Genomic DNA, 14645 nt, shown 5'->3' with positions numbered 1-14645 from the left:
GCCGTTCAGGCACGGACCGCAGGCCGGCGGGGCGGTGGCACGGACTCCCCTGAAGGATCCAGTGCGGCGGCAGACTGAGTTCCAACAATTACTGTCAAGCTATCCCGTTACACAATTGCCCTCTAGCATCGCTATGTTTACACATTGGCTCCGCCGCTGTTCTCACTGCGATAACGGCCCCGAATGCAGCCGCTAGAGGGCTTCAGCTGTGGCGGGCGGCGCGTTATCTGCTGCCGTGACGTCAGCAGAGGAGGGCAGGCGGGCAGGGCCAGCTCAGAAGAGCACAGCAGTCGCCATGGATCGCTGGCGGGGCCGGGTGGCGGTGGTGACTGGCGCCAGCGCGGGCATCGGCGCCGCCGTGGTGCGCGCCCTGCTGCGACACGGCGTCACCGTCGTGGGAATGGCCCGCAGGCCCGACAGGGTGCAGGTCAGTCGCGGGAGCAGCCGCCGCAGCTACAGCTTCAGCTGCCGACACTGCCCCACTAACCACGCTAACAGTGATAGGCCCGATACTTAACGCTAGGACTCGGCTGTACGTGTTGCGCATGCGCACAGGGCACTTCGCTCTTCGGTGCATGTAGCGGGCCGCAGCCACCGGAGAGAGCTGTTTATGTACCCGGCAGGGTTTAAAGACTGTTCCGTGGGAGTGACTTTCTGGTCAAAGCCGACTGCACGTGGTGAACGCGCGTCACGTGTCTGTGCGTAGTTCAGCCGCCAGTTACATCGCAAGTGGGTTAGGCACGTCAGCCACCAGTGACCAGTTCAAAAATCTTGAGAATGCTGCACACTATGCATGCGCAGAAACAGTGGTCTGTGGCGTCGACTGCTAATATTAGAAGAGTGACCAGTTACTTGGTATATGGAAAGTATACATCGGCCATGCAAAATGTTCCGATACTGACAAGCGACGTCAGTGCAGTAATGACAGTGGCAGATTGAACTAACTACTGCAAACAACTGATGTGTATTCGTACAGTCAATTGTGAGCACCACTCCGTCTTCAGGCCACGAGTGGCCTACCGGGACCATCCGACCGCCGTGTCATCCTCCGAGGAGGATTCGGATAGGAGAGGCGTGGGGTCAGCACACCGCTCTCCCGGTCGCTATGATGGTATTCTTGACCGAAGCCGCTACTGTTCGGTCGAGTAGCTCCTCAATTGGCATCACGAGGTTGAGTGCACCCCGTAAAATGGCAACAGCGCATGGCGGCTGGATGGTCACCCATCCAAGTGCCGGCCACGCCCACAGCGCTTAACTTCTGTGATCTCACGGGAACCGGTGTAGCCACTGCGGCAAGGCCGTTCCCTCAGTTGTGAGCAGGCAGTGTTATTTGTTTTATTTCATTTATTTAACTTAACCTGATCGTGGCCATGAGGCCCTCTCTTACATCGGTCTGTTTTTTACATCACAGCTACCTTGAAATAACAGTTTTAATACGAAAAATAGTATTAGCATGATTTTAGTGTATGAAGTGGCAGTGTGAGTAAATTTTACTATCTATGAATTGATTAAGTTAATAGTGGCAGTACTTGTATGAATACTACATCCAGCTGCTGCCACTAATGTTCGTAATAGTAATAATAATAATAATAGCGATAGATATAAAAATTATTATAAGTGTACAAAATTGATATTTTCTGATACAGCGGCCGGCCGCGGTAGTCTCGTGGTTCTAGGCGCTCAGTCCGGAACCGCGGGACTGCTACGGTCGCAGGTTCGAATCCTGCTTCGGGCATGGATGTGTGTGATGTCCTTAGGTTAGTTAGGTTTAAGTAGTTCTAAGTTCTAGGGGACTGATGACCACAGATGTTAAGTCCCATAGTGCTCAGAGCCATTTGAACCAATCTGATACAGCGAGTTGGGGAAACCAAATTTAAGGAGACACCATCAAGTAAGGATATTGGGAAATGACGAAGATCTGGTTGGAAAGAAGGATGAACAAAAGTAACCAGTGCTTACAGGGAGAATGCTACTCATTATGGTTCCTTCATTAGACACCTCATTAAGTGTCTTCTGAAGCTGGAGATCTTATTCAGTTCTCTAATATAATGTGGGAGGTTAGTCCACATTCTGGTTCCTGCTATTGAGAAGTTCTTCGAGAAACTGGCTGAACGACGGAGTGGAATTTGCTCTAATGGGAATGAGTGTTTCTCTCATGTTGTTCAGATAAAAGCGTTAAGGTCGAGGAAAGATATCAAGCCACACTGTTCTCTGATAAGACAACAGAGATGACAAGGGGGAATGGAAGCCCCTGCGCTTGTCTGCACGCAGCCAGGGTAGCTGTACACATGATGGGGAAATTGATCATCACAGTTGTAGCAAACACAGACATTCATAACCAGTTCCATATGCCGTGAGCTTTCCTCATAAAGACCTTGCAGGATAACGTCTCTCTAATAAATAATTGGAAGTGTATGAGTTTGTTCAAATTTCTTTTTTGGGTCAAGAGGGGTGAGCTATTTAGATTTTTGTAGGGCATGAAGAGATGGTGATGCCTTCTTGCACATTATAGTTACGTGCCCAGTCCAATTTAGATTTACATCTGTTGTTATTCCTAGACTGTTCACTAAAGGAAGTCAGTAGATATTTGTCCCATTTAGGATTAAAGATTCCCGATATTTCGGGCTCATGTGCCTAGAATGACCAACCAGTACCGCTTGCGTTTTGGATGGGTTCAGCTTTCGCCTGCGCCTATTTTGATACTGCAGTCAGGTCGGCATTGAGACTCTCGACAACCGTCCTCAGGTTCGTTGGTTTTGCGATAGAGTGTTTAGTAGAGGCCATGCAGCCGTAGTGTGGCAACGCTGTTGCGTAACAAATCCCAGCGGAACAACAGACTGCACATCTCTGAATCAACTGTTCAAAACATTCTACAGAAAATTTTGAAGAAGAGAATAGTGTAAGCAAAGTTTGTCCCAGACACCTCCCAAAGGAAAACGATGAAGTGTGGTCGCCTGCCACGACTTGACTGAAATGAAAATCATGTTTCTGAAAAAATCACCATGGGCGGCGAGATTTGGTATTATCAATACGAATCTAGCAGAAAACGACAATGTGCAGAAATTCGCATGAAGAATCAATGCTCTGGCGACGTACCTGACATTCACGCCAATGTGACGGACGAATTGAACAACAGCCCAAAGAGGTACTTATCTGACAGTTTCTCAAGGATGTATGAACGTTTTGTGTGTTGTACTCAAATGAGGAGAGACTCTATAGAACACTTGAAGCATGGAAATCATCATCTTAGATTTTCTCTATCTTTTTTATTAACCTTGTCTCGAAACTTTTTGGCTGATTAGGTATAGGACACAAAGGACGAGCTTTAAAAGGGACTTTTCTTTTCAGATCATCAGTCTGGTCATTAGGTTGCTGCGGCCCGCCAAGGCATCCTTTCCTGTGAAGTCCTCTTCATCTCAGAGCACCACTTACACGAAATGTCTTTGACTATTTGTTCGCTGCATTCCTATCTCCATCTTCCTCTACAATCTTCACCCACCTATAGCCTCTTGCAGTACCATGGAAGTTATTGTCTGTCGTCTTAACGCATGTTCTATTATCGTGTCCCTTCATCTTGTCATGGTTGTGATGGCAGAGAATGCAAGAGGGAGGGAACAAATGTTAGATGATATAAACACAAAATTAGAAGATTGTGGAATGAAGGCTAACAAGAAGAGAACGAAGAGCATGGTAACTGCAGAAAGGGGGAGAAAATGCCATATGAAAATAAAAGCACTCCGTCTTCAGGCCACAAGTGGCCCATCGGGTCCATCCGAGGGCCGTGTCATCCTCAGATGAGGATGCAGATAGGAGGGGCCACACCGCTCTCCCAGTCGTTACGATGGTTTTCTTTGACCGGAGCTGCTACTATTCGGTCGAGTAGCTCCTCAATTGGCATCACGAGGCTGAGTGCACCCCGAAAACTGGCAACAGGGCATGGCAGCCCAGATGGTCACCCATCCAAGTGCCGACCACGCCCGACAGCGCTTAACTTCGGTGATCTGACGGGAACCGGTGTATCCACTGCGGCAAGGCCGTTGCCCGTACTAAAATAGGGGGAGAGGAAATAGAGCAAGTGAATAACTTCAATTACTTGCGAAGTGTAATAATGGATGATATGTATTGATCAACAGAAATTAGGAAAAGAATTGGAATGGCAAAAGAAGGATTCAAGAGGAAACAGAAATTACTTTGCGGACCTCTAAACAAAGATCTGAGGGAAAGACTTGCCAAATGTTACATCTGGAGTGTTGCACTGTATGGTGTGGAAACCTGGACATTGAGGAAGGAAGATGAAAGAAGATTGGAGGCACTAGAGATGTGGATATGGAGAAGAATGGAAAAAGTGAAATGGAAAGACCGAGTAAGGAATGAAGAAGTAGTAAGAATAGTTGGAGAAGAAAGAAACATGCTGAAAGTCATCAGAAAGAGAAAACGGAACTGGGTTGGACATTGTTTGAGGAGGGAATGTTTATTGAAGGAAGGAATAGAAGGAATGGTGGAGGGAAAAAGGGGAAGAGGAAAAAGAAGATATCAGATGCTGGACAATATTAAAGGAGACAAATATTCAGAAATGGCTAAGGACAGACAAAAGTGGAAGAGACTTAACCCATGATGAGACCTGCCGGAAGGCAGAATATCATACTACTTATCTTGTCAATATTTTGCACGTGTTTTTCTCCTCGCTGATTCTACGAAGAACCTCCTCACTGCTTATCTAATCAATCCACCTAATTTTGGTCACCCTGCTAATAGTGACACACCTCAGTGCTTCGATTCTCTTCTTCTTTTGCAATTTTCTCCCAGTCCATGATTCACTGCTATACAAAGCTCTGCTCCAAACATACATTCTCAGTAATTTCTTCCTCAAATCAAGGCTGATGTTTGATATTAGGAGACTTCCTTCGGCCAGGAATGTTCTCTTTGCCTGTACTAAACTGTTTCCTACATCCTCCTTGTTTCGCCGGTTATTTTAATTGCATGGATCCAGAATTCCTTCAGTGCTTCTATTTCGCGATTCCCACTTTTTATTTCACGTGTGCCCATGAAATAATTTCTGCCACTCCTCATTACTTTCGTATTCCTTCTATTTACTCGCGATCCATATTCTGTCCTAATTAGACTGTTCATTCCACTTAACAGCTCATGCAGTTCTTCCTCAAGTTCCCTGAGGACAGCAAAGTCTTCACCTAATCTTATCATTGCTCTCATTTCACCCGGAATTTAAATCTCATTCTTATACCTTTTTTTCTCTTCATTACTTCAGCATATTGAGCCTGAAACCCTTTTTAATCCGAGCACTTCTTTTTTGATCTTCCCTTTTTATTGTCCCTTCCTGCTTCTTCTACACATCATGTATTACTTTTCCTATAGCGTATATCTATTTTTTTGAGAATTTTAAACATTTTTCACCAGTTTACATTGCTGAACGTTTGTTTTGGATCGACAAATACTATCAAAGTGCCTTCATTTTTCGTAAGTCCTGCTTCCACTACGAGGTGGAACGTCAGAACTGCCTCTCTGGTGTGTTTGCCTTTCCGAAAGCCGATCTGATCGTTATCTAACACCCCTTCAATTTTCTTTTCTGTGTATTATTACTGTGTATTATTTTTGTTAGCAAGTTTTGATGCATGAACTTTTAAGCTGTGAGTGCTATAGCTCTCGCACTTGCTTAGACTTACTACGCTGGGGACTACGTCGATGATATTTTTCCGACAATGTGATGGTATGTCGTTAGTCTACACACGAATCTGAATAGCGACTTGGCTGCCACTTCTCTCAATGATTTCAGAAATTCAAATGTGATGTTATCTATCGCTTATGCCTTATTCGATTGCAAGTATTCCAAGGCTCTGTTAAATTCTGAATCTAATACTGGACCCCCTCTGTCTTCCATATCGATCCCCATTTCTTCTTCTTTTACATCTTCCGTCTCCCTCTTAGACGGCTTCACTATGCGTTTTCAATCTATCCACTCTCTCCTCTGTGTTTAGCAATGGGATTCCTCTTCCGCCCTTTACGCTAAATCCTTTGCTTTTAATTTCAGCGAAAGGTGTTTTGACTTTTCTGTATGCTGAATGGTTCAAATGGCTCTGAGCACTATGGGACTCAACTGCTGAGGTCATTAGTCCCCTAGAACTTAGAACTAGTTAAACCTAACTAACCTAAGGACATCACAAACATCCATGCCCGAGGCAGGATTCGAACCTGCGACCGTAGCGGTCTTGCGGTTCCAGACTGCAGCGCCTTTAACCGCACGGCCACTTCGGCCGGCTCTGTATGCTGAATCTGGCTCTCCTATGACCATTTTCTTTTGGATTTCTTCTTATTTTTCGTGCAGCCATTTTCCTTTAGCTTTCCTACACTTCCCATTTATTTCAGTATTGAGAGACTTACATCGCTGCGTTCCTGTCTTTCCCTGAACACTTTTGTAATTCCTTCCATCATCGGTCAGTTGAAGTATTTCTACCGTTACCCAAGGTTTATTCGCGATTATCTTCCTAGTACCAATGTTTCTCAGTCCAATTTCTTTTATTCTCGCCGGCCGAAGTGGCCGTGCGGTTAAAGGCGCTGCAGTCTGGAACCGCAAGACCGCTACGGTCGCAGGTTCGAATCCTGCCTCGGGCATGGATGTTTGTGATGTCCTTAGGTTAGTTAGGTTTAACTAGTTCTAAGTCCTAGGGGACTAATGACCTCAGAAGTTGAGTCCCATAGTGCTCAGAGCCGCCGGCCGAAGTGGCCGTGCGGTTAAAGGCGCTGCAGTCTGGAACCGCAAGACCGCTACGGTCGCAGGTTCGAATCCTGCCTCGGGCATGGATGTTTGTGATGTCCTTAGGTTAGTTAGGTTTAACTAGTTCTAAGTTCTAGGGGACTAATGACCTCAGCAGTTGAGTCCCATAGTGCTCAGAGCCATTTGAACCATTTTTTTGCTCAGAGCCATTTGAACCATTTGAGCCATTTTCTTTTATTCTCCTTTTTAGAGATGCACATTCGTCTTTAGCTTATATGACTAGCGTGGTATTCATTATAGATATCAGAGAACTTCTAACGCGCATCATCATGACCAGTACTTATGAAGACTGGTTTTGTATGACATTAAACAGAATTTAAAATGAAAATGTGGGTTTTTGTTGGAGTCAGAGTGATCTTATATGGCCCACACACGTTGATTACAGATGCAAGTCCGAACACGGAATTGCTTTGGAGACAGCAAGCTATTACACTGGAAAGCCAAAGAAACTGGTACACCTGCCTAATCTCGTGTAGGGCCCCACCAAGCACGCGTAAGTGCCGCGACACGACGTGGCATGGACTCAACTAATGTCTGAAGTAATGTTGGGGGAAACTGACACCATGAATCCTGCAGGGCTCTTCATATTTCCGTAAGAAACGACGGGGTGGATACTCTTCTGAACAGCACGTTGCAAGGCATCCGAGTACGCTCAATAATGTTAATGTCTGGTGAGTTTGGTGGCCAGCGGAAGTGTTGAAACTGAGAAGAGTATTCCTGGGGCCACACTGTAGCAATTCTGGACGTGTGGGGTGTCGCATTGTCCGTCGGAATGCACTATGGACATGAATGGATGCAGGTGATCAGACAGGATGCTTACGTATGTGTCACCTGTCAGAGTCGTATCCAGACGTATCAGGGGTCCCATATCGCTCCAACTGTACAAGCGTCACACCATTACAGTGCCTTCGCCAGGTTGAACAGTTCCCTGCTGACATGCAGGGTCCATGGATTCACGAGGCTCTCACCACACCCGTACACGTACATGCGCTAGATACAATTTAAAAAGAGACTCGTCGGACCAGACAACATGTTAGCGGTCATCAACAGTCCAATGTCGGCGTTGACGATCCCAGGCGAGGAGTAAAGCTTTGTGTCGTGCACTCATCAAGGGTACACGAGTGGGCCTTCGGCTCGGAAAGCCTATCGATGATGTTTCATTGAGTGGTTCGCACGCTGACACTTGTTGATGGCCCAGAATTGAAATCTTTAGCAATTTGCGGAAGGGTTGCACATCTGTCGCGTTGAACTATTGTATTCAGTCGTCGTTGGTCTCGTTCTTCCAAGATCTTTTTCCGGGCGGAGCGATGTCGGAGACATGATGTTTTACCGGATTCCAGATATTCACGGTACACTCGTGAAATGGCCGCCGCTAACTCGGAGACGCTATGTCTAGTCGCTCGTGTGCCGACTATAACACCACGTTCGGACTCACTTAAATCTTAATAAACTGCCGTTGTAGCAACACTAAACGATGTAACAACTGCACCAGACACTTGTTGTCTTATATAAGCGATGCCGACCGCAGCGCCGTATTCTACCTGTTTACGTATCTCTGTATTTGAGTACGCATGCCTATACCAGTTTCTTTGGCACTTAGGTGTACTAATATCCTGGAACAGAATCTCGGTTTTCTGGATGCTGTAGCATATGTAGGTGATCGACAGTACACAACAGAATCAAAGGACAGGTTTTCTGAAATCTGTAATTACCCCCACTGCGACGCAGACATTAGAAATTTGGCTCAGAGGTGCCTACATCCTTCCTCTCTAATGGTGCAACAGCGTGCCGCCGTGCGACGTCACCCTTGGGCTCGACGACGCTTCCAACAGAAATGTGTCCACACGTGCAGAAATAACGCCAGAGCTCAGAACTTCATGTAACAAGTAAAGTCCCGTTGGCACCAAATTTCACCACAATTCTATCCAAAACCATCGTAGGGGTGTCATATGATAGCAAGATAGTCATAGCCCCCATTAACCTACGTTTCATCCTTTCGTTTTACAGCTCTGCAATGGCGGTCGGAACCGCGACTCCCAGCGCTGAAATCACGAGGTTTTCTTGTGAACGGCCGAAGAAAACACTTCAGACACACCGCCGCTCAGAGGCCTCTGGGAGTGCGAAATGAGCGTCAATGAAACCCCCTTCCCTTTCCTTGCGACGTTGATTCCAACATATTCGAAAAGGACAGTTTGCAGTGTGATGAGCAACAGGAAGATGTTCTTAACAATATTTGATATTGCTGATATCTTCCTCACACTTCAGCTGTACTCTGAGGACATCGTGGGCTAGCAAACGCATTGAGCACGATCTCACCCCTTTGGAGTGCAGTGCGACCGCAATTTGTGCTCTAGTGTACAGGTTGGAACCACTAGGGACCGTTGAAACCGATTCGACGACATTTGAAAATGATCCGAAGCAGCAAAGGTATCTTATGTTTCTGCAGTGCTCCTGTTTCATGCCCTCCTGTGGCGTGATAATGGAGAGTTGTCACATGAGGGCAAGCCTTTTCGGCAATAACCTCGGTGCCATCTCTCGACCCGCCCCCCACATTTACTGAGAATTTTAAAAGTGTGCTTTTACTGAGAAAAACTCCAAAGTACAGCTACGCACCTGCAGGTAGGCAACCACTTGATACAGCTCTCTGCCAGTTGCCAATCTATAGGCCTCTGCATGATGGGGCAAATAAAGGTGGCTTGGGCGAGTGGCAACATTGACGAGGGTGGAAAAGACCTGCAGTTACTTCCAACAGGATGGAGCAGCTGCCCATACAGACGGCCAAACGTTCTAGCACTTTTACACATTTACACAATCTTCACACCTGACAGAGTTGTTAGCAGTGGTCAGTCTGGTCATGGCCCGTAGTTGGTCACTCAGATCACCTGATCTGTCAGTGTGCCATTACTTTGTGTGGGAAGCGCTCAAGTCTATGGTGTATTGCAACAACCCTCATAGTCTCCAAGGACTGCAGCAGAGCATTTTGGACTAGACTGCAGCAATTCCAGGCGTAAAAAAAAGACAAAAAAATAAAAAAAAACCAGACTACCATCCGTCTTCAATAACCTGTTGACCAGGGCCCAAAAGTGCCAAGTGGTCACTAATTCAGTTCTCTGGGCCACTTTTATTTGCCCCAACCCATAGAAGTACTTCGCAGGTTTCAAAAAGGTTCTTTAAAAAAAAATGTTTCAAATGGCTCTGAGCACTATGAGATCATCAGTCGCCTAGAATTTAGAACTAATTAAACCTAACTAACCTAAGGACATCACACACATCCATGCCCGAGGCAGGATTCTAACCTGCGACCGTAGCGGTCGCTCGGTTCCAGACTGTAGCGCCTAGAACCGCACGGCCACTCCGGCCGGATCTTTTAAAAACTTTATACAGATGACACAGGTATGAAACTGGTCTAAATTCCTTGGGTCTTTAGGCTGCTTACCAGGTTTCAGTATTGCAACCACTTTAGTCTTCGATAATGTTATAAGCTCAAGAAATAAATTAAAATTTGTGCCTCAGCCTGGACTCGAAACGGGTCTTCTTGGTTACTAGGCCGGGTTTGAGTCCCTGTCGCAGCACAAATTTTAGTTCATTTCCTCAGCTTCCAACGTTATCGTAGATAAAGACGAGACTTACATGCCTCAGGGAAAATTTAATTATAAGGTTTATAATACTTTAGTCTTATTCCTGTTTTTTAGCGCTACGGTATTGTTCCAGACAATTATTGAACAGCGGTAGGATCCATTATTTGGTAATATTCCTAAAGTAGTGAATCTGCTCCATACAGATTGTGAAGATAATGTTAAAGGCAGACATACATTTTTTTTACTTTTTACTATATTTTCTTTTACTTTTTTCCTGCTTTATTTTCATCATACATTGAAAAAATATTTCAGAAGGAGTTTTGTAAATTTAATTCTTGGAATATTTATGTTTCTGTTTACCTAATATAGTCGTTATGAATGTGGCTGCCACCTTCAGTTACTCTGATGTTGTATACTTTCTTATTTGTTAACGTGTTATTGGAATTCATTTTCTGTGGACAGAGTAACAAGAGACTGTGATTTTGTATAAAGCCGTAAATCGAGGTAATCAGAGGTAATCAGAATTTTTGAAAGTGTTATGTGAAGCGAAGTGTATGAGCGACGTAGAGTCATACTGACAGATCGAAAGAGAAGGCATCACCAAAAGTCGGGAGTGAGCAGAAGAGAGTGGAGGTGATTGTCGTGCAACGTGTATGTACTGTCACACACTGTTTTCGAGGCCACTGAAAAATATCAGTGTTTGGACAGTGCTACATCTATGATCTCGCTGTCTACCGCGATCAAAGAACTAGTGGTTTTACGTGTCGCGTTGTTCGTTTGCCGTAACTGTGTTTTGCCTCAATAAGCATAAAGCTTTGATATGGAGACCGGTAGGCTGTGTACATGCAGTAAAGATACTGTTCTCGATTGTAGACAACACAAACTGTTTAGTGCATACCACGGACTGTAGAATAAAACAGAAAATATGGTAACAAATTTTCGTGTCGTATACTGATAAAAATTACTTGCAGTGTGAATGTATGGTGCGCTGGTTGCCGCGTAATTGAAGTGATTGCATAGGCGACTGCGCACGGTACCTATTTTTCTGTTTAAGCAACGGACTGGTCATCCACAGTAGAGTTGACTTGATTTATTTCCGTAGTGCGCTCGGATATACTGTCAAAAGGGCTGCGGCGTGATCGTAAACCATAAAAAGGAAAACTGTGATTAATGTGTGTAGCAAACATTATGACGTCTGAATACCTCAAGCGTTAATGGAAAGAAGCGTGTTTTATTGTCATCATTATATGCAGATAAGCAGATTGGAATTAATTCTGCAAACACGTAGCGTACGTATTACATTCACAACTGGCGCTCACCAATAAGGAGATGAGCAAGACAACAGCAGTTATTGGCTTGCACGCCCAACGATCATGGAGTAACGACGCGGATGACGACGGGTCGCCCACCGGTAGCATCAGCTAAGTGAAAATTGTTTTGAAGGAACATTGAATAAGAGATACCACGAACTACATCGCTCTAATCAGTGATATAAAAACGGCAATAACTTTGTCATTCATTTTACATAATTGTCAATTGCCATATTGTAAAACTGTTGAGCTTTATGTCAGAAATATTGAGAGCAGCAGTCACAACTTGGTTTCATTCATTTAATTATTTCTTTCCATAACCACAATGACTTTGTAAACCTATTAAGTTCCGACACAGCCAGTTTTGCAAACAATAGTTACTAATGTAAATGAGATAAAACAGTTTCGGCTACTTTTTAATTTTTTTTTAATTGCCAATGTTTATTTATTTATGTAGTCTCTAAGTGTTTACCTTCACCTGCATCTTTTATTGTTTCGCATTTGGTCTCATGTAAATTACTGTGCTCTGCCGATGGATTTTGCGCGCTATGCATTATCTGTCATTGTATTATTAGGTAGAAATATGTCGTCAGTTGTTAAGTTTGTTTAGAAGAGTATTTTATCAGTGGTAATCTGTTTGATTTGCTGTGTTGTTATAGTTTTTGGGTACTTACTTTAATGTTTGAATGTAGTGTTCAGCCAAACTGAAGAAAAGTAGAGTATTTCTGGCTCCAGTAACTTAAAATTTCCGGACGCAGTGAATTTCGGGGTGATGGATCAGAGTTTTGTCAGTCCGAGTAATTGAACACGGTCGGTTTTGTCTCAGTCGGTGTTCGAGAGGGGCTCTTTCGGATGATACAGATACAGCTTGTGTTCATCTCTGATCCGTTATCGCCACAAGATACCGCCGACTCCAGCCGCTTTGCCAGCCTAACTAATTTTGAAGGTATCTTCCAGCTCATCTAAACTGAAAGTATAGGAGAGACTTTACGTTTCTTGTTCAGTACTTCTTTGAAACTTCGGTGGTCTTTTTTCGACTATTTGTTTTGTCATTTATTAGCAGCTGATGAACAACCGGATTGGCAGTAATTCTCCTTCCCGATGGCTTTTATTGGTTCATTGTTCAGAGGTCTCTGTAGCTCTCAAACTTCTGTGCTGTTTTTTTCCATGTCTAGCTATTCCATCAATTTAACCCAAGGTTTTCTCTTTACTTTAACCATAGACTGGATTATCTGTTGGTCATCTATCGAGTAGCTGGAAATGAATAACATAGGTATGTAACATTATTACATTCTATTACAGAAGTCTGGATTTCGGCACGCGAGGCAATAGTGACCCTAAGACTTCTCATAAAAGATAGGTTAAGGAAAGTCAAACCTACATTTATGGCATTTGTAGATTTAGAGAAAGCTTTTGCCAATGTTGACTGGAATACTCTCTTTCAAATGCTAAGGGTTACAGGGGTAAAATACAGAGAGCAAAAGGCTATTTATAGTTTGTACAGAAACGAGGTAGCAGCGATAAGAGTCAAGGGGCATGAAAGGGAAGCGGTGGCGTGAGACAGGGTTGTAGCCTGTCACTGATATTATTCAATCTGTGTATTGAGTAAGCAGTAAAGGAAACAAAAGAAAAAAATTGGAGTAGGAATTGAAATCCATGGAGAACAAATAAAAACTTTTAGGTTTGCCGATGACATTGTAATTCGGTCAGAGACAGAAAAGGAGTTATAAGAACAGTTGAACGGAATTGACAGTATCTTGAAAGGTGGATATCAGATGAACATCAAGAAAGCAAAACGATGATAATGGAATGCAGTCGAATTAAGTCGGGTGATACAGAGGGAATTAGATTAGGAAATGAGATACTTAAAGTAGTAAATGAGTTTTGCTACTTGGGAAGCAAAATATCTGATGATGGTCGACGTAGGGAGGATATAAAATGTAGACTGGCATTGGTAAGAAAAGTGTTACTGAAGAAGAGAAATTTGTTAACATCGAGTATAGTTTTAAGTGTCAGGAAGTCGTTTCTGAAAGTACTTGTATGTAGTGTAGCCATGTATGGAAGTGAAACATGGACGATAAGCAGTTTTGACAAGAAGAGAATAGAAACTTTCGAATTGTGATGCTACAAAAGAATGCCGAAGAATAGACGGGTAGATCACGTAACTAATGAGGAGGTCTGAGTATAACTTGGGAGAATAGAAATTTGTGGTACAACCTGACTAAAAGAAGGGATCGGTTGTTAGGACACATTGTGAGGCATCAAGGGATCACTAGTTTAGTACTGGAGGGAAGCGTGTGGGGTAAAAATAGTAGAGGGAGATCGAGAGATGAATACAGTTAGCAGATTCAGAGGGATATAGGTTGCAGATGAAGAGGCTTGCACAGGATAGAGTAGCCCCAGAGAGCTGCATCAAACCAGTCTTTTGACTGAAGACCACGACATAATAGACACTAAATGACAGGCTTTAAGTATTAACACAAATAAATGTCAGGGTACGGTAAGAATGTTGTTAATGCCCACCTAAGTGTAACAGGCAGCTGAGGACAGCCGTGCGTGTGTTTCTGCGGCAGGAACTCGCCAAGGACGCCGGCGGTGGTCGGCTGCACGCACTCAAGGGCGATGTGAGTCAAGAGGGCGACGTGGTGGCCGCCTTCCAGTGGGTGCGCCAACACCTCGGCGCCGTCCACATCCTCGTCAACAACGCCGGTATCTACAGCGAGGCCTCCCTCACCGGTGAGCCGATCAGCGGTCTGCATTAACCAGGGACTCGCTTGCTCTGATGATAAAAAAAAAAACGCTATGCACAGCCATGTACTTGAGTTTATACTGCAGTACATATAGTATCCAGTAAAATAAAAAAAACGGTATCACAACTAGCAGCATGTTTTAATGTTAACGTAAACTAAATAAAATGTAAATGTCGTGTGACTAGGGGTAGACAGTTCGCCGGGTGCAAGTCTTTCG

At 44.3% G+C, this 14645-nt stretch overlaps 1 protein-coding gene and 1 pseudogene across 1 annotated transcript in view; one reads left to right on the top strand and one right to left on the bottom strand.

Moving 5' to 3' along the window:
* Positions 1-272: 272 nt before the first annotated feature.
* Positions 273-14645, top strand: part of LOC126236008 (farnesol dehydrogenase-like) — a 106127-nt gene continuing 91754 nt past the window's right edge. Inside the window, exons 1-2 of the mRNA XM_049945016.1 lie at positions 273-427; positions 14252-14414. Of these exons, the coding sequence (XP_049800973.1) occupies positions 296-427; positions 14252-14414 (295 nt within the window). The 5' untranslated portion in view covers positions 273-295. The remainder of the gene's footprint in view (positions 428-14251; positions 14415-14645) is intronic.
* LOC126238391 (5S ribosomal RNA) lies at positions 3925-4042 on the bottom strand (annotated as a pseudogene).

This window comes from Schistocerca nitens, chromosome 2 (genome assembly GCF_023898315.1).
Source record: "Schistocerca nitens isolate TAMUIC-IGC-003100 chromosome 2, iqSchNite1.1, whole genome shotgun sequence".
Lineage (NCBI taxonomy): Eukaryota > Metazoa > Arthropoda > Insecta > Orthoptera > Acrididae > Schistocerca > Schistocerca nitens.
The sequence above is the reverse complement of the archived record's forward strand: the minus strand, read 5'-3'. Positions and strand labels throughout refer to the sequence as shown.